Below are 21,163 nucleotides of genomic sequence, written 5' to 3' on the forward strand. Positions count from 1 at the left end.
TGTGAGGCAACAGTCATTAAGACAGGGAAGTCTGTTGGTGTTGTTAAGTGTATATTCAAATTAACGATCTAGAAGATAAAATCTTTCTGTTTTGTGTATCCCTTTCCTTTCCAGAAGGTTTGGTTCTTTGTATGAATCTGTATTAATTGTATTAATTAGCACTGTTTTAGTGATTTTTATGTATTTTGTAATGGTGTTATACAAGTGTTAATGTTTTTTTATTGCAACTCACTGTGATTCAATGTATTAAACTTGTGCATAAGTATTTTGACATCCTGAGTAGGGCGCTTCTATTATGTATGTGGATGGGAGCTAGGGTCCTGGTGTGAAGTGGTATGATTGACTTGGGCACAAAGAACTACAATAGATCTTAAAATGTTTATTTAAGTTGTTACAAAGGGAAATGTCGTATTTAACTAAGCATTCTTATTAAAACCAGGTGCACGTTAAAAGGAATACACAGGCATATTAAGGAGCATACAAAAAAGTATTTAGCAAGCTTAAAGCCAAGTGGCTGAAAAATAAAATTAAATTAAATTAAAGCCCCAACCTGTAATGACATAATTATTACTACAGGTTGGGATTTATGTGAGACAACACGTAAGATTGCTAAATACATTTTTTGTCTGTTCCTTAATATGCCAGTACATTACTTGTAACAGCCATCTGGTTTGAAATAAACCATCTGGAAATCAGAACTGTGGAGTGTGAGTTTTCTGGAGTGTTATGCATTTACCCCAGTTTTTGCCTGAACATTAATGACGGGCCCTGCACCTGTGTTTCTCACACCAGCCCCATCAGTGTGGACGAGACTGGCTTTTTCCCGCAAGGATCAATTTTGCAACATTTCAACTGGCTCCTGATGCTGTTTTCGGTATTGGTGTGCTGGCAGATACGGCCTCCTGAAGACGCCCGACTGCAAGGAGAAGAGGTCGTCGGCAGACAAGGAGGTTTTCGTGTTGGACTGCCCATATGCTGGAGGGGCAGTGGAGTTCACATTGTGCCACCGCTGTCCTGCCGCAGTGCGTCTCACTTATCTCGCTTTGAATATAACACACTATGGGACATCACGGCAGGGAGCACTTCAACATCATAGACAGGGACATCCTTGTAGGCCAACTGACCCTACCCTCCAGTTACCTTCAGTATGCCCCACACTGTGGGATTGGTGTGAGGTCTTTGTGGCCTTTACCCTTTCTCTACCACTCTGCAAACATGCCTCCTGGTGCAATACTAGTTGGGGATGAAGTCCCCTTGCCTGCTGAGGAACCTTGGTAGCAAACAACTCCTTCTATTACGAGATCTTTGGAGGCCATGCCCCATTTCTCCACCACTCTGCAAACACGTCTCTTGGTGCACTACAGATGAACTGATAATTGTTTAGATCAATGCAGACGTGCAGGAACTCCAAAAGGTATCCTACAGGGTTGTGTGCAGTATGCTGTAATTGAAAGACAGCTCCAGGAAAATGTTAAATATATGCCTTTATTTATTCATCTGGAACAGGGCTTTGCATTTTGAACAAAAGCATTACCCCGCCAATATGTACCACGTAAGGACAGACATTTCTATACGATGTGTATAGTTATCAGTCAAAAACTGGTTTTCTGTAATAAAAAAGCCTGCCAATTTTGTTCTCTCATCACATTTGCTGGGCATTCGAAGGCAGAGGTCAAATGTCAGGCGATGTCTCCGGAGGTGATTATTTTTCTTGTTACTGAAACCTACTCTCCTCCTCTTGCTGCTAAGGTTTTTCCATGTCCGTCAGAAAGCCTTCGATTTTTTGATACATTGTACGCCTATTTATGGTTTAATTTTGCCACAGAAACATGGGAAATATGACAATGTGTGTTCATGCTATGTTCGCTTCATTGCATGCTATGAATTTTTTATTTTCCATTGTTTAATTTAAATTGTGCATTTATATTGGACTGTATGCCAAGATTGTGGTATTTTTTAAAATAGGTTTTCCCCCTTTGGTTGTCGGTGAGAGCAGAAAATCCAGATATAATTATATGCGGTACATTCAAAGAGATGCTGGCATAATGGCAAACTAGTCAGTTTGTCAACCGAGCTGATGCCTCTGAAAGGCCGATAGGTGTCCATTGTCAGACTCATTACATATTACTGATTCACTCCGACCCATTTGTCCTGTCCAGAAATCACAGATCACTTTATGTGCCAGTGTAACCGTGAGCACATCTATGCAGAATGCTGCTGAGCTGCTGGGTTTACAGCATGATCACTGAGCATACCACAGAAAGCTCTCTTAAAGTAGCACATCAGTGTCTCCATGAAAGGTGTCCCTCGCTATAAAGAAGTTTGTCGAGAGAAAGTGATTTGTGAGATGGCTGTGCACAAAGAAGACGTAATTCACCCATTCAGAAACATTTTTAGGCATGGGCAAAGTGGGCTCTGGTCCAGGGCCCCAGCCTTTCAGGGTGGGGGTGGGTGGGGGGCTGACAGAGCCAGCTCCTTTCTGCAATGTTTTTTCATTTTTTGCTTGAATGATTCTTAAACAGATTGTTTTTATTACAGTTTTCCTTTAATTTATTTTTAATGTGGGTGATGTGTGAGAATCTATTACAGACATTTTGCAGAGAAATGTTGTTAATGTTTCATGTACCATCCATTAAAAAAACGTTTCTTTTAGATCAAAACAGGACCTCATATATTAGAAATTGGAGGGTGTCACAGAGATTATTTTCAGTAATATTAGTGGGTCCGTTGCTGAGCTAGAATATTAAAAACACAAGTCACTAACCCTGAATATTAGATGCAAACACATTTAGAGTTTGGCTAGAGGGCACCAAAGAGCAGAAACTGGATCATAAATATAAAGCTGTTCCGAACACAGGGTCCCAAAATACGTTTGGCCAAGGGCCTCCAAAATACTCATGATGTCCCTAAACCCATTTCCTTCTAGCCTACTGGCAGTGAAGAAGCTACATCACCCTTGGCAGCCGCCATCACATATGCCATAGACCTCTCAGATTTTAGCGAAAGGGCGGAGGGTGAGGGACTTGTACAGATGAACGGATCTTTTTTTAGATCAATGCAGATGTGGAGGAACCTAATAAGGTTTCCTATAGGGATATGCGCAGTATGCTGTGATTAAAAGACAAAGCTTTGTATTCTGAATGCAAGCGTCACCCTGCCGATACAAGCCACTTAAGGACGGCCCTTTCTATAGTATGTATATAGCCAATCAATACCACTTGGGAGATTTATTAGAACAATTCAGATATCAACCTCTAATGCTATTTTGAGCAAAGCACCCAGAAAAAACCTCACCAATCACCTATGATCCTATTAGTTTCCATGTTGGTAGCCTGGTCAATGGCGTAGATGTGCTCACTCAATGACGGTAGCGTTGCTGGGAGGGTTGAAGAGCGGTCCACCCCGGGCAGCAGAGGTGAGCAAGTCGTGTCTGTCGACTAAACCCAATCCAACCCCCAGATCAAGTCGTCCGTCGGCCGCCTACAGGTGCTCATACCTGCACTGGGCGGCAAACTTGGGGGCGCCCCAGGTGGCAGGAGGTCTACACCACTGCTCAATGAAAACAAGCAATAGCAAAGCCAATAGGCCTCGCCAGGGCCGGTTCTAGGATCTGCGAGGCCCTGGGCTAAAAGGGAACCTGCGAGGCCCCCTCTAATTTAGATTAGTGGCCCCCTGCAAGGAGACCATTCACAGACACTGTGGGGGGCCATTGTCCAGCATTTTGGCGCCCCCACAGTTTTAAGTTTTACTCCACAAGCATTTCTCACACCTTCAGTCCGATAGGTGTGAGAATTGATTGTGGTCTAAAAGTTAAAACTGTGGGGGCGCCAAAATGCTGGACAATGGGCCCCCAACAGTGTCTGTGAATGGTCTCCTTGCAATTGAGGGAGCGTCTCCGTCTCCCTCCCCTATGCCTCCTGACACCATCCATGAGAGGCCCAGGGAGGGGGCCCCCTCCAATGGACCTTAATTGCAGGCGACACCTTTCTTTGCAATAGATCCCAGGGAAACAACAGGACACATAGCTGGTGGGCTGAGTGCGAGGCCCTGTGCAGCCGCCCACGCTGCCCATGCCTAGCGCCGGCCCTGGGCCTCGCCTATGCTGGATCTATTGGCTTTGTCAATGTTTTTTAGCCATACTGTACAGCAGTGCAGCATCACTGAAAGTATGTTATGACTTAATGACTCTTGCTGTGTCACGCAGCTTTTTCTTCTTTACTTTCAGTCCTGAAGCAACACGGCTAAGAAACATTAACAAAACTATTAGTACTAGATCTCATAAAGGCAACGCCCTATTGTCTTTGCCAATGCTTGTTATTCCCTTGGAAAAGTCAAGCGTGCCTCGGACTATCTGAGAATGAGAGCAAGAACTCCCTGACACTGGGGCCGCCCCCTGGGGGTGGGAATCAGACAGTGTTCACTCTGGTGGTTATCCGATCCGCTCCCACCATCAGTAGACCTGACAGGACAAAGTTTTAAAACGGAGCCGGGCGGGTTCGGTTCTCCAAAACCCCCTTCCTTGACTCCCACTGTGCCGCCTCCCTCCTCAGGTGGCTCCGTCGCCTCCCGTCCCCGCCTCCAGGGTGGACTTGGATCCGTAGCCCGCCCTCTCACTCTCCCGAGTGCGGGACGCCCCCTCCTTTAAGTCCCCCGAGTTCTCCCGGCCATGTGAAGAGTAGCGGAGACCGACGATGGCGATGACAGGGCCTTCCCAGGCTCCGGGGATGGTCGAAGCCGGCGAGGACCTCCTCTGCCCATGTGGCCCCCGCCGCCCGCGGGTGCTCGAGGACTTTGGCATTGAAGTGCGGCAGCTGCTGGCACTGGCAGGCCCGGCGGTAAGAGAGCGCCTCGGCTCCTGGCTCAGCACATGCTTACACCGACATGCCAACGCGGTCTTTAACATTGTAGTTCCCGTAGTGCAATAGCATGTCATGTTTATGTATAAATATGTAAACTGATATATAGGCATTTACATTTTCTATTGAATAACATGCATTTTTAGAAGTGCATGCCTGATGGAGACTGACTATATTTGCCAATATAGTTTTATGTATGTACACTTAAAAAAAATACCTTTACTATTAATATTCCAATTAAAAACAGGTACAGCTTAAAATTTGAGGAAATTGAAACGTTAGGGTGCCTTTTCATATTTAACTCACCTTCAGTTAGTGATGTGTTTTAAATTCCTTCCATCTTTGACTGTCTCATTTTGCGATCTACTTCAGTGCTTTAAACGAAAAAATGGAAGTCCTGGTATTTGCTGTCCAGGGTATCTGTTTGCTCCCTGTAAATGTATTATAGTAGTAGTGAGAAGTGAAGGTACTCCCTGTTTCATATTAGTACTCTCGGTTTCATATTAAAGAAGTGCAGGTACTCAAAAACGGACAGTACTTGCCCATTTCAAATATGTATCTACTTGTGTTAAATAGTTTGCAGTTCAATAGTGTATTTAAGGTTTCTGCATTAATCTGATAGGAATCTTTATAATTAATGTAGATAATAAAGGTTCATTGGAACCATAACTTCAGAATTCCCTCCATTTTAGACTTTACTTTTTCATAAGCCCGCAGGATGGCTTAGCAAGTCTAATGCTTGCTGCTGAAGCATTTATTATCTACAGGAAACTAATTCGAATTAAAGCAACTCATCCTTGCTTCAGAGGTTAGTAGTGAGTATCATTAAACTGGTTAATAGTGATACCTGATATTTTCTGTACTGAGAAATTTCAGACGTCTAATATAAAGTGATATACAAGTGGAAGTTATTATTATGTTGAAGGTGGTTTTATTTTTTCAATTCCTTTTTTTTTGTTAAGCAGAAATAAGCCGAGTGGTTTATACTATTTGATTTGTAATGCACGTGCATTTGCATTACAGATATGGGTCCAAATGGGCAATTTACTGAATTTCACTTACATGTTTTTTTGGTCTGACAGGATAGCTTGCACATGTCAAGGTTGTGAGCAGAACACATACAAACCTCACCAGAGCACCATGGGATAGATTTTATGTGTGGTTTGTACTAAGGTCTAATTCGACGAAAAACATGTATAAAGTGTACTGAACATAGAAGAACCTAGCTGCTGATCTAGCCCATTATAATGGCATTGCGAGAAGGAATTGTTTGCGAATAACTACATTTTAATGGCTTCTCTAAATTTGCAGGTGGGTAGCTGAGTCTGTACTTCCTTAGGAAGGGTTTTGCATATCCTAGCCAATAGAATCGCAAAGTTTGTGCCCCCACTAATATCAGAGGGCTGGACACCAGTCAGAGCTACCCGGAGCCTTCCTACTTGAACCATTGCATGCTTCTTCAGGCAGCTGGTACATAGTCTATGTTGAGGAGAGTGCCAGAATCTCTCTTGCCTATTAAGAATGATGTAAATTCCTCAGGGTTGTGAAACTTAATACAGAAAAAGTCTTATGGATGGTAACATTGATGACAGGTGCAATCTACCCTTCAAATTAGAGAAAAGCTGAGGAACAGACACCAGCGTCACCCATGTTGGAGGAATAAATATCCAAGTATTTGCTGAAAAACAGAGGGTGTCAGTAGAGTTTCCCAATGTGGCCCATGAAGGAGAAGCTGATTTCTAATGCTCCAATCAACAAGCATTTACAATGCAACGGTCTCGCCTTTGCAAAAGTTAGAGCTATTGGCATTGTAAATGACAAACTTTTTATTGATGTGTTGGTTTTGAAAACACATAAATAAATGGCATTGTCATTTACAATGGCAATAGCTTAATCTCTCGTCAATGTGAGGCCTATTGCATTTGTTCCCACCCACACACACACTCACATAGATGTGTTGGTGGTGGATCTGGTGGATGTGGTGGTGGTGGTGAATGTGGTGGTGAATGTGGTGGTGGATGTGGTGGTAGTGGTGGATTTGTGGTAGTGGATGTGGTGGTGGTGAATGTGGTGGTGGTGGTGGTGGATGTGGATGTGTTGGATGTGGATGTGTTGGATGTGGATGTGGTGGATGTGGATGTGGTGGATGTGGCGGTGGTGGATGTGGTGGTGGTGGATGTGGTGGTGGATGTGGTGGTGGGGTGGATGTGGTGGTGGATGTTGTGGTAGTGGTGGATTTGTGGTAGTGGATGTGGTGGTGGTGGATGTGGTGGTGGTGGTGGTGGATGTGGATGTGTTGGATGTGGATGTGTTGGATGTGGATGTGGTGGATGTGGATGTGGTGGATGTGGCGGTGGTGGACGTGGTGGTGGTGGATGTGGTGGTGGTGGGGGATGTGGTGGTGGTGGGTGTGGTGGTGGAGGAGGATGTGGTGGTGGAGGATGTGGTGGTGGTGGTGGTGGATGTGGTGGATGTGGAAAACCCGGATTGGAGGGCACAAAGCTCTAACCACTGTGAGCTGGAGAGTCAAGGGTCACCCAGTCTTTGCAAAGGAGAGAGTGTCCCTCCAACCAAACCCAACCGATGATGATGAATCGCCTGCCCCACCGCGTAGAAACTCATTCATCACCGGAACTAGTAATATTGATTTACTTTAAAGGTGTGCTGTTCACAGCACAGACTACGTTTCAATTAATCTGAGAAAAACAACATCCCTGAATGGCTAAATCCCAATACTGAATTTGGAAAAAAGGACATTAGATCAAAACGCCTTTGTAACTTGTGGTAGCACTTCAACCAATGACTTAGACGTACATGAAAGTCCAAAGAGTGACTTGGGTAGTATTGGCCTATAATGTCGATTTAAATGGACGTACTGTTTACTGGGGGCGTCCACTTTAGCTGGGAATGGGGAAGCCTTCAGTTGATGAAAGAGGTTGAAGATGTCTTTTTGTATTCGAATAGCGACCCCTACCGGACAAAAAATTGCCAGATGCGAATATCCAGTTTTCTTCAGGTCTCATGTCATCCGTGCATGTCATGACGCATCTCGAATGTACCTCTCGTTTAACCCGGGCAGGAAGTACCCAATTTGTGAGCAGTTTTAATCGCAGGTCGAACCAAACTGCAAACCTCTGTCCCTTTGAGATATAGTACGGAGGGGGATCAGAAAACCTCAATAAGGCACTTCATTCCTTACAGAGCCACCATACCGCCCAAGCAGACACATATCTGGCTACGAGAGCAGTAGGGCTAAACATGTATGCACACCAACGCTATTTAGAAAGGAAAGTCCTTCTGATTTTAGCAAAATGGGGTGCTATATATCAGCTTTTCTAATCTCTTTCCCCTTTATTAGTTATCATAAACGGTAAATTGACAAATAGAGTTAATCTCCTTCGAATTCCTAAATCACCTTAATGGGTGTTCCCGGATGCCAGGTTGTGTTATATATAGCGTATTGCGAATAAGTTGCTTCGCCGATAAGCTCGATTTTGCAGAAAATCTATGTAGTACGTCAATAAGGAACAAGTTGGCCGAAAGTTGTGTAATGGCGGGTAAATTAACGCTGTACAAGCTCCTCTGAAAAAAAGGGGGCGGAAACAGCTACTGAATCCCTCCCCTCCAGGACTCCATGACCGGCCTCGTGGTTGCCATAGCAATGTTTCTGGAAATCGGCTTGCGACACCATAAGTCAGGTCACGGAGTCCTGAAAAGGAGGGAGTATAGCGGACAAATCATCCAAACAGGGGCATTGTCCAATGGCAGACCTCCATTTCGCGAGGCCGGCCAATGGCAGAAGGGGCGTGGTTTCATGCTCCTTCTTGTTTACAAGAACTCTTGCCTGCAGCAGCGCATGCGCATTAACACAGGCTTCGACCTAAAAAATAAGCATGGGCGAATTTTGCGAATCTCGCGTTCGCGAATTTTGCGGATTTGCGAACTCGCAATCCGCAAAATCCGCGAATTCTCGCGAATTTACGGATTTTTTTTTTGTGTTTGCGCGGGTTTCTGCCAGTTCGCGAGGGTTTTGTACAATTTCGCAAATTGCGAACTTACCTGTCGGGTCGCAAGTTTCGCGAACTTGTTGTTTCTACGTGTCCAGCCTGTTTGGGACACTCTTCTTCATCACTGCCACTCTCTGTCACCACTGCCACTCTCTGACTACTCATGCCACCCTCTGGCCCACCCATGCCACCCTCTGTTTCATCACAGCACCCTCTGGTTGTCCAGTCAGTGTACATTATTGTGGCAACGCAAGCACACCTTCCCTGCCTCAAGTGACCTGAATTAATTTGGGGCTGATTAATGTGTCACAGAATATTTTTTTAGCTGGCACCTGCTTCCTTAGTGCTTCCTGATTAGTGATCTTTTGCACTTGCTAAGTGCTTTCATTGTTGCAAAATTAGTTACAACACCTGCCCTGCCCCAACTGACAATAATGAATTAGGGGCTGATTAATGGATTTGAACTTCCAGCCTGGCTCCTGCTTGTCTCCCTTAGCTGTAATTCAGGACCTTTGTGGCATATGTGTAACTATTCTGAGGTTCAGAGCAGGGTCACATAATAGTTGCAACTGGCAACTGAACTCTGGAGGGGCCCCTCAGGAAGCACTACAGGAAATGGCTACTAATGATGAGCCTGAACTTTTGAACCTGGTAAGTAGTTTCAGTTTTGCTATCAATCAATCAATCAATCAATCAGTGACACTTATAGAGCGCGCTACATACCCGTAGGGTCTCAAGGCGCTGGGGGGGGGCCACTACTGCTCGAACAGCCAGGTCTTCAGCTTCTTCCTGAAGGAGAGGTGGTCTTGGGTCAGGCGCAGGTCGGTCGGGAGGGAGTTCCAGGTCTTGGCGGCCAGGTAGGAGAAGGACCTTCCTCCTGTAGTCGCTCTTCGGATGCGGGGGACGGCGGCGAGGGCGTGGTTGGCTGATCGGAGGTGGCGTTTGGGTGCGTAGAAGTTGATCCGGCTGTTGGGGTAGCTCGGGCCTTGGTCGTGTAGGGCTTTGTGTGAGTGGGTGAGGAGGCGGAAGGTGATTCTTTTGTTGACGGGGAGCCAGTGAAGGTCTCTCAGATGACCGGTGATGTGGCTGGTTCGTGGGATGTCGAGGATGAGTCTGGCTGAGGCGTTCTGGATCCGCTGGAGTCTCTTCTGGAGCTTGGCGGTGGTACCGGCGTAGAGGGCGTTGCCGTAGTCCAGTCGGCTGGTGACGAGGGCCTGGGTGACGGTCTTCCTGGTCTCGGTGGGGATCCACCGGAAGATCTTCCGTAGCATGCGTAGGATGTTGAAGCACGCCGAGGAGACGTTGTTGACTTGCCTGGTCATGGAGAGGGAGGAGTCCAGGATGAAGCCCAGGTTGCGTGCATGGTCTGTCGGTTTGGGTGCGGTGCCCAGGGCGGGAGGCCACCAGGAGTCGTCCCAGGTGGAGGGGGAAGAGCCCAGGATGAGGACCTCCGTCTTGTCCGAGTTCAGTTTCAGGCGGCTGGTCGTCATCCACTCGGCTACCTCTCTCATCCCTTCGTGCAGGTTGGCTCTGGCGGAGGCGGGGTCGTTGGTCAGGGAGAGGATCAGCTGGGTGTCGTCGGCGTAGGAGATTATGCTGAGGTTGTGTTTGCGTACGATGGCCGCGAGGGGGCTCATGTAGACGTTGAAGAGAGTGGGGCTCAGAGATGATCCTTGAGGGACGCCGCAGATGACTTCGGAGGCATCTGACTTGTACGGTGGTAGGCAGACTCTCTGTGTTCTTCCGTCGAGGAAGGAAATGATCCATTCCAGCGCCTTGTCCTGGATTCCGATGTTGCTGAGGCGCTGTACTAGGGTGCGGTGGCAGACCGTGTCGAATGCCGCGGAGAGGTCTAGGAGGATGAGGGCTGCTGTTTCTCCATTGTCCATCAGGGCTCGGATGTCATCGGTGGCGGCGATGAGGGCGGTCTCGGTGCTGTGATTGGCTCGGAAGCCGGACTGTGAGGGGTCGAGGGATCCGTTCGTCTCGAGGAAGGCGGCCATCTGCTTGTTGACGGTCTTCTCGATGACTTTGGCTGGAAACGGGAGGAGCGAGATGGGGCGGTAGTTCTTGAGTTCGGTGGGGTCCGCTGTTGGTTTCTTGAGTAGAGCGCTGAGTTCGGCGTGTTTCCAGCTCTCAGGGAAGGTGGCGGTGTCGAAGGATGTGTTGATGATGTCTCGCAGGTGGGGTGCGATGACAGCGTCGGCCTTGTTGAAGACGTGGTGAGGGCAGGGGTCGGTCGGTGATCCGGAGTGGATGGAGTTCATCGTGCGGATGGTGTCTTCGGTGCTGATCGGGGTCCAGGCGTGGAGGGTGGTGGTGGGGGGTGATTGTTCGGTCATGGTGTGCGTTGGATGGTTGTTGAAGCTGTTGTGTATGTCCGCGATCTTGTTGTGGAAGTATGAAGCGAGGGAGTTGCAGAGGTCTTGCGATGGGGTGATGTCGTTGTTTCCTGCGCTGGGGTTGGAGAGCTCTTTCACGATGTTGAAGAGTTCCTTGCAGTTGTGTGCGTTGTTGTCCAGCCGTTCCTTGAATGCTGTTTTCTTGGCGGCGCGGATCAGCTGGTGGTGCTTCCGGGTGGCAAGCTTGAAGGAGGTCCTGTTGTCCGGTGTAGGTTCCCTTCTCCAGACTTTCTAGAGGGCTCGGCAGTTCTTCTTGGAGCTCTTGAGTTCGTCGGTGAACCAAGGGGCTTTCTTGCTGCCGGGTCTGCTGGGCGGGGTCCTCAGCGGGGCGAGCTCGTCCGCGCAGATGGTGATCCACTTCGTGAGGTTGTCGGCGGCCTGGCTGGGGTCCGCTGAGCTGGCAGGAGGGTGCTGGCTCAGGGAGGTGGCGAGCTGGTCTGCTGTGATCTTGTTCCAGCTTCTGCGGGCGGCCTGTTGCTGGTGGTGGTGGGTTGTCGTTCTCTTGAAGGTGAAGTGGACGCAGCTGTGGTCCGTCCATTGAAGCTCTGTGGCGTGGCTGAAGTCGATGTCTGTGCTGGATGAGAAGACTGCGTCGAGTGTGTGTCCGGCGAGGTGGGTGGGGGTGGACACCAGTTGCTTGAGTCCCAGGTTGGCGAGGTTGCCCAGTAGGGTGGTGGTGTTGCGGTCGTTGTTGTTCTCCAGGTGGAAGTTGAGGTCCCCCAGGAGGATGTAGTCAGAGGAGGGGAGGGCAAGCGGGCTGACGAAGTCGGCGATGTCCTCGCTGAATTGTGTGCGTGGTCCAGGGGGTCGGTAGATCAGGGTGCCTCTGAGGGTGGTGTTCGGGTTGGTGTGGATCTGGAAGTGCAGGTGTTCGGCGGTGGTCAGGGTGTTGTCGGTGCTGGTCGTGAGACGGTTGGTGTTCTTGTGGATGATGGCGATGCCTCCTCCCATCTGGTTGGCGTTGCGGTCCCTCCGGACGATCTTGTAGCCCTCTGGGATAGCGATGGGGATGTCGGGAGCTGAGGAGGCGTTCATCCAGGTCTCCGTGAGGAAGGCGACGTCAGGGGCTGTGGCGTCTAGGAGGTTCCAGAGTTCGATGGCGTGTCTGTGGACGGAGCGGGTGTTGAGCAGGATGCACTTGAGGTGGGTGCTGCTGGTGTTCGACTTGGCGGGTGCTGGTGCGAGGCAGGTCCGGATGCAGGTGAACTTGCAGGCGTGGCAGCTGAAAGGTCCGTGGGTGCGTCGTGGTGTGGCTTGAAGGCATTCTGGGAGTCGGCCGGAGTTGAGAGCGATGAGGGTGGCGGCGGAGTACGTCAGGCGGGTCGGTCGGGGTCTTCGGGGGCCAGGGGTACTGGCGCTGGGCGCGATCCGGTCGCGGACGGGCGCAGACGGGCTTACCTTTGGCGCGCCTTCGGCGCACAATCGGCGCGCCCGCTGCGCGTGACCGCTCGTATTTCTGCAATTTCGCACTTATTCGCGGGGCGCGAAGTTGTACTGGGAAGCCGCGAACTCACGCGAACAGTGCGAGCAAAATCCGCTGCTCGCGGATTTGCGGATTTTGCGGGAGATTCGCAAATCTCGCGGATTGCAAATTTACCGAAAATCCGCAAAATCCGCGAGCGAAACGGATTTTCCGCCCATGCTTACTAAAAAACAATACCCCTAGGAGAAGTGAGACTCGCAAATGAAGCTCATATAGGACTCCAACACGATCTGTTCCCAGCAATAGGCATGGGCCCTGACCTGCATACATCTGGAATGTTACATTTGTGACTCCCCACTGACCTATGTTGAAATACACACCAATCACCTGGCGAAGGCAAATGATTGATTTGGGACAATGCAAGACATTACGAACAGGTGATATATTTGAAGTGGTGCTAACATTTGGTAGAAAAGTGAAATGTCAAATCTTTGGGAGGAATAGGGCCCAACTATGCAGCAGTTTGAAATAGCACTGCAAGCCGCACAGGCAAGCACTCAGATGTTGATGCACAGAATTACACTTACAATACCATTCACAAATATATTTCCCCTTTTCCCCCAAGATGCACACATTCAACCTTACACAATTTTAACCAAAACCAATATGCATGTGTTGTGCATTACAAATGACACTTACGCTCATATGTATGAAAACAATATATATGATATTTTTCATATAAATTCATATAGTAATAAACTATTTAAAAATCCATTCTCATAATCAGATGCAAGAAAATAAGTTACTCACAGTTAATAAAATGTATCTAAGGCACAAAAAGTTGATCAATATATACAACTATGTTCTTCTCACATATACATGAGCATCACCATACAGGGAGTATTTGCACTAGGAAGCTTGGTCGCTGATCCATGGCAGATGGATAAACTTCTCCGTGTATGCTTCCAGAGTATCTTTCCTCATATCTGAAAGTCAGTAGGGACTGTCTCTACAAATCTCTCTTTGGTGTTTCACTCTTTCTGATAGACAAGGACTTCTCTATCACAAATGCTGGTCCCTGGTAGTACTATAGCATTTGATTTGTTGGACTTGGTGGTGTAAAGGTGCCCACCCATCAACCATAAAGATAGTTGGCATGGCTACAGTGTATATCCTTAATCCTGCTGTTCTTTAGTAGGGACTTATAGAACACCCTCCAATCTTGAATTTTCTTTTAATGCCGCTATCAGGCCACCCTCAAACATGCTATTGTTTCACCTTAAATCCTTTGACTTCCCTCCATCCCACTTTTCTTAAACAATATGTTGCTGGGTTTCTCAGTCCTTGCGCTACTTCATATTGAGTCACAGAGCCCCCCCCCAATCACCAATCAACATTGGAATTTTTAATAGAGACCTACTGACACCTACCTTAACAGTGACATTGGATTTCCTGGATCCCCCCAATCCTACCATTCAGTAGTATTAAATCCTCAGATGCTGTAAGTTCCTAGGCAGTGGCTGGGTGGCAGCTGTTTTGATTTTCTTGGACATGGAGTCCTCAGATCTCCTCAGTACTGCTGTCCTTTTGCATGCAGTCCTGGACGACCCTTTAACAAGGGGCGTCTAAATATAGCTAAATGTTCATGTGGAGTTGTGGACAGCCCAATATTGGTGTTCTTCTTGGACTGCCTTTTTCCTTCTCTTCTGTGGGTGGATGTTCTGTATTTGCATGCATGAAGTACCTAATCCCTGTAATTTTGATGGTCTTTATTAGCATGTTCCCTCAACCTGCAGTCAGTAGACATAGACACCACTTGATCCAATTCATCTTTCACTTATAGTCCCTGGATTCACCCACACATGTATTGTCATTTGAGTGTTTAGACCACCCTCAACCCTGCTTATTTCATGTGGATTCCCTTCGACCATCTCATCTCAAGCTGTTTTTCTACCTGATGGTTTCAGTTGTCATCAGTCTTGCTGCACGGTAGGAGGGATTCACTGGACCTCCCTCAAATATTCACTTTATTCATGAGAAGTCTGTGGACCCTTCTCAGGCCTGCTGTTCTTTCAAATGGAGTTTCTGGTCCCCACTTAGTCATGTCCTGTAGCAGAGCAACCCTTCATCCTCTCAAATCTGTAACTACTTTTTCACAGAGACTCATCCCTATAAGCAGGCCTTTCCTTTGTAGAGCATCTCTAGATTTTCCTCATTCGTGTTGACCTCTCACATGCAGATCCTTCATCGCCCTCAATCCTGATGTTATTTCACAAGCTTTTGCTGGGTTATTTCTTCTTGCCATCGAGTAGTACGTGCACCTGGTACACCACCATCCTTAATTAAGCAGTCCTTCAGTCGAGAGTCCCTGGATTCCCTCAGTCATGCTGTCCAATGAGGAGTCATCGGATGCTCCCACAAAGCTGCTCTTGTTTCACATGTGGCTGAATATGTTTAATTCTGTAGCTCTTATTTATGGTGTCTCTGAACTCCAACACTCTGAAGGAGAGAGGGAAGCTGTCTCAATCCTGCCATTCTGGGCTGACTGCACCACTGCTCTCACCAAACAAGAGGCAGGGTGTGCTCCATCAGTTTTTTTCTCAGTAAGTCCTCATTGTTTTTTTTGCAAAAAAAGTAGAAAGGTAAGTGCACCAGATGTATTTGCATGCAAAGTAATGTAGCAGAGAGCGTGTCTGCCTCGATTTCTTTTAGATACACTGAGGGCAGATTCTCGCCTCCCAAGTTTCTGTTTTGGTTCTTGTCGACCAGCCTCAGTTTCCATTCTTTCGCTATGCAGTCTGTATTTTGTGAAGATTTTCTTATATTATGCAAGCCGGAACCTGATGTGTACCATTCTAGTTTGGTATATTACCCTAGCCGCATCACCAGACGTTGAGTATTTGCACTCGTTTTAGGATTCTGAGAGATACACAGTGGCGGCTCCTCCATTGTGGGGAAAGGACACTGCTTCTAATAACCACACACCCCCCTACTGTGAGCCACCACAACTAATTTTTGTAGGTACCAGCTGCTTTGTTTCTTTCAATGTTCTCTCCTGGCCTCTGAGCTGGTCTGATCAGCTGTCTCGCCTGTGGGTAGGGCCGGTGGACCCAATCCTATTTAGTGGTATTAGCAGGCAGCATCAGGAAGCACATGTGCACATGTCGAGTTGGACGGGTCTCTTACTATGACTATTCTGACATGCACACTTCTAGCCTTTTGGACCCGTGCTGTGTTAAGGAGCCATGGGGACCATGTGGTAAATGAACTCTCTGTCTTTTCTCTCAGTACTTCTCCATCAGTATGTCCTGTGACATCATAGAATGTTCAGTGCCTTTCTGTGACTGGATTGTCAGTTAGCCTTCTCAGGCTGAGCAGCTGGTAGCTCACTCCTGGTGGGGTTTTCTCCTTTGTATCTTCTTGCCTTATACCTTGCCACCTATCTACCTTGCCACCTATCTACCTGCTAATAAAGAGGGATCTACTACTACACCTGGAACTGGACTACGCATCTTCATTTATGTACCACAGACCACAACAGGGTCTCCTTAGGAGCACTGGGCTCATCTGCCAATCCTTCCATTGCTGTCAAGATGTTTACGACTATAAAAAGCATCACAACAACACAAGGATAGTTATTTGTCAGTTGAGCCAGGTTGGCCTGAATCCACGTCCCGTGTTTACAAGTAGAGTGGGGTGGAGGTTTACAGACCACGGCCAGACACTGTGGCTTTATTGTGAATCCTCACAGTGAGAGGTCATGTTACTGGCCCTTGTGGGTGACGCGGAGAGAGCATTTGCTTTGTCATCTCGTCCTCCAGCCAGACAGAGCACGAGTTTGAGACTTAAGTCTACTCAATGTTTTGTAAGTTAAAGTAGTTACATCGGTGGCACTATTCCGCTTGTTATTAAATGATCAAATCAACTATAAAAAGCAAAGTAATCTCCTTTAAGCCACTTCCATTCGAGGGAAACATGGGGGTTGCAGCAGCTAACTCCCCTACTTTTTTATTTCAAAATTCTTTATTGATTTTATATATAGCATACAAAAAAACAGTAACTTTAAATTTTAATTTCTGCGACCATAGGAGAAGACATAACAGTGACTGGAGCGTGTTTGTAATTATGAATCTGTCAGGAAACAGAATGAAACGGGTGGGAGTCCTAGGGAGACAAAATGATCAAAATTAACCTTGACCTGCTTTCGAGACTTCAGAACTCGAAGCTTTTTCCTAAGCACAATGCAAAATACCTTTGTTGAACTTCCTGTGGTTTTTCTGAATAAAAAAGCTCCATAAAGAGGTAAAAACATGTGGTATTCAGAGAGCGGTCTGATCTGAATCGCAACCATTGATGCAAGGTTCTCTGCACTGTTTGATCTACAGGACTCAATCTGTCAATGATTGGCGAATTGTATGAGTTAAAATAGGGGTTTTAATTAGTACTTTTGGAGAACCAAGACTCTGCACAGAGGTAAGTGTATGCAACCCAAAGCATCCCACTTGATTTTGTTAATAAAAATAATAACACGCCCGTCCCCTTGTGGGTTAAAACACTAGAGTGATGGTCTGGCAGGTTAACGGCTGCATTTTCTGATACTGGAGTTTCGATAAGGCAATAGTACAGCACGAGGAGAGCTCATAAACCAACATTGCATAAACAATAATTGCCTGGGGCAATTAGAAGCACCAAAAGTGCGGCTAGCAGCGCTATTTAAAAAAGCATGGATGTGCTTTAAATGGTAAAAAATAAGTGCAGGTACTCATTAAAATGAGCTAGAGGTGTGGCGAGTGGGTGGGGCTAAGGGCAAGACACAATGATACCTAATACCTTTTATACCAGTTGCAGCACATACCAAAAAACATGAGAACTATTTTTATATAAATAAAACCGGTTAACTCGTTACATAGAATGAAAGCCAAATGCGTTGAAATGTTTTGTGTTTACAGGTGGAGTTTATTGAACAGAAAACGAGAAATTGTATTTAGTCTATAATATGATGAATCAACAATATAATAAATATAGTTGAGTAATGCATAAATAGTATAATATAATATTTATATTTAAGCATCAACACAGGTAAGAAGAGAATAGATAGAAAAGTGAAAAGAGAGAAAAACAAGAGCATCTTATTCATTTATAACAGACTTGATTAAAAAAAATTAAATTTTGACCACTGTAAAGTATATTTAACGAGAAAATAGCTAAATAACACATTACCATTGGTATACAAAAATCAGGTGAAGGGCTAGTGAGTTCAAGGACAAAGAAATGTCTCCTTGACAACCTTTCCTCTAGTTGGTGAATCAGACCTCCCATCCCTCATCAGCCACATAAAGTCAGGATCTCCTGACGACTTCCTACCAGCAAAGATGATGGTCCCCCTGAGTACTCTTCTTGGACCACAAATCCAAGATATTATTAACCACTCTCTCAGGCAAGGACACGTACCCGGGGAATGGAAAAAATCGGTGGTGAACCCTATCCGGAAGAACGCCGCGCTTCCATGGACGGACCTCTCCAACCTCCGACCCATCTCCCTCCTGCCATACCTTAGCAAAATGACCGCGAGACATGTGAACACCCATTTGTCAAATTACATCAAGGCAGCGGAGGGCCTGGACCATTCTCAATCTGGTTTCAGGCCCAATCACAGCACCGAGTCGGCCCTCATCTCTGTGACCGATAACATCAGGATGTCACTGGACGGGGGGGGGGATCAACGATTCTGGTGCTGTTAGATTTATCCGCTGCCTTCGACACGGTGTCACATGAAATACTTCTCGGTCGTTTGAGGTAGGTGGGCATAGGAGGCACAGCTCTGTCCTGGCTGGAAAGCTTTCTTTCGGGTCGTCTACAAGGTGTCAAGTTGGGCTCCCATAGCTCCACTCTAAGGGAGCTCGCCAAGGGAGTGCCACAGGGCTCATGTCTAAGCCCCACGCTTTTTAACGTGTACGTGGCCCCCTTGGCGGACATTGTAAGAAAATACGGGTTCACCCCGGTGTCGTACGCCGACGACACCCAACTCCTATTCCCCTTCCAGATCCTCACGCCCGCAATTCAAAAATCTTTTGCAGATGGGATGAGAGCAGTGTCAGATTGGATGGCACGAAATTGCCTCCAATGTAATGTGACCAAGACGGAAGTAATGCTGTTTGGTGGGGCTACTCTCCTATGGTCCCCAGATTGGTGGCCCTTGGAGTTGGGACATGTACCCAGCCCGAAACAAGTTGTCAAAAATCTTGGAGTACGTCTGGAGCAAACACTCCAGCTCAAAGAACATATCAATCAAGTTACAGGAGCATGTTTCCGTGTTATCGGGATGTTACGGCGTGTCTTTCCATTCTTGCCCGATAACTGTAGGAAAACATTAGTCCAGATGTTAGTAATTAGTAGGATGGACTACTGCAATGGTTTGCTTATTGCAGCCAATGAGGAACAACTAAAAAAATTGCAAGTGGTCCAGAATACTGCGACAAGGCTGGTCCTCAATGCTCAACCACAGAACCCCCTCTCGTCCTCTTCTACACCAGCTCCACTGGTTGCCAATAAGGCAACGTATAGAATTTAAGACGTGTTGTACAATACATAAATGTCTGTTTGGCTCGGGAACCAGATACTTGAAGGAAAAATTTGTACCATACACTCCAGGACGCCCTTTACGTTCCAGCAGTCACCAATTACTTCAGGTCCCAAGATTTAGAAGAACCAGACAAGGTGGCCGTGCCCTTTCCTATAAAGGCCCAGTTTTATGGAATTCACTTCCCCCCACACTGAAGCAAATTACCAATCTGGAATCCTTCAGGAAAAATCTTAAAACTTATCTATTCACTCTGTCTTAAGAAACACTTGCTAACCGTACATGATCATATTTGAGCCTTTCCATTAGGAGCGCAAGCGCAGAGATATCCCTGCCGGGATGATTCAGGCGCTATATAAGATTATAAATAAAATAAATAAATAAAGGAGGGTTGATGTATTTAAAGCAGGAGATTCTAAAAAAATAGTTCTTCGTGACCAAAGAAGGTTTCTTTTGATAGTAAGAGACATTGGGATAGTGTAAGCTCGGTCTAGTCTATATTTGTAACAAACACCATGCAACCAAGCTTGAAAAGATACACTAAGAGTATTTTTCCAATTTGTGTGTGATTTGTTGAGATGCAACAGCAATTAGTAACATACAGCCTGATTCATGAAGTGAAATTGCGCCCGCAATCGCTGCGAAAACGCAAATGCGGGCGCAATTTCCGTAATCGGCATTCAACAACATAATAGCGAATTCGCAAACACATATTTGCGAATTCGCTAATATAATCGCAGAATCCCTGCCGCTGAGCATTAGCGATTCGGAAATAGCGACACACCACGGAATCTGCGAAAATAATAGCGAATTCGCAATAGAAAATCGCAATCGGCATTCAAGAAAAATCGCAATTTGCGAAAAACCCAAAAATCGCTATTTGCACGGCGCAAAATAAGGACAACTCAAAGCAGGTGGTAACCATGAAAGGCATAGAATTTTTTTTTCAAAAAACCGTTGTCCTATCACCAACAGGGCCAGGCCTGACCAATCACACATAAGGACATTCAGCAGCAGCATTAGGCTTTCCACAATGCCTGGGATGTACATGGTGGTGAGGCGGCGAAGGCTACAGCGAGCAGCACGGAGGAGACGCATGAGGCAGGCAAGGATTTACCGGCTGCGGGTCACCTTGCTGGGCCAAACCAGAGAACAGATTTATGCTAAATACAGGCTGAATGGGGAAATGATCACCTGGCTGATACAAGAACTCGACCCCATCATGCAGCACCCAACAAGGCGAAACAATTCTGTGCCCACACATGTGCAGGTATTGAGTAGCCTGCACCTCCTGGCCTCCGGAAGCTTCCAGGGGGTAGTAGCGGCCGCTGGGGGAATATCCCAGCCCACCATGTCACGCTGCCTCAACAGTTTTGTAGACGCCATGCTCACCCAGCTACACCGTCACATCAAATTCCCCGCCAGCCAACAGGAATTGGACATGACAAAGCTACAATTCTACAATGTAGCCCATTTTCCACATGTGCTCGGATGTATAGACTGTACCCACGTCGCCGTCTGCCCACCAGCTGGCATGGAGTATATGTTCCGCAACAGAAAGTGCTACCACTCCCTCAACATCCAGATGGTCTGCAATGCCAAGACATACATCACTGACATTGTCTCACGGTACCCAGGGAGTACCCATGACTCCTTCATTTTCCGGCACAGCGCACTCCACACACGGCTGGTCAGGGGAGAGTTTGGGGAAGGACACCTACTTGGTAAGTACACTTTGATTGAAATGTCACATTGCAAAGATGTAACAGCGCAGCACAGGCAATCACCATCTGCTCCTCTCATTCAGGTGACAGTGGCTACGCCCTCCGTGAATACCTCCGACCCCATACCTCAACCCTGCTACACCCCAGCAACGGCGCTACAATATTGCTCAC

At 46.9% G+C, this 21,163-nt stretch overlaps 1 protein-coding gene across 2 annotated transcripts in view; it reads left to right on the forward strand.

Moving 5' to 3' along the window:
- The first annotated feature begins 4,397 nt into the window (after positions 1 to 4,397).
- Positions 4,398 to 21,163, forward strand: part of SLC47A1 (solute carrier family 47 member 1) — a 721,842-nt gene continuing 705,076 nt past the window's right edge. Inside the window, exon 1 of one of the 2 annotated variants that reach the window (XM_086955002.1) lies at positions 4,398 to 4,835. In XM_086955002.1, coding sequence (XP_086811128.1) covers positions 4,692 to 4,835 — 144 coding nt within the window. In that variant the 5' untranslated portion in view covers positions 4,398 to 4,691. The remainder of the gene's footprint in view (positions 4,836 to 21,163) is intronic. The other variant, XM_086955001.1, reaches the window with a different exon arrangement.

This window comes from Lissotriton vulgaris, chromosome 2_1, assembly GCF_964263255.1.
Source record: "Lissotriton vulgaris chromosome 2_1, aLisVul1.2, whole genome shotgun sequence".
Classification (NCBI taxonomy): domain Eukaryota; kingdom Metazoa; phylum Chordata; class Amphibia; order Caudata; family Salamandridae; genus Lissotriton; species Lissotriton vulgaris.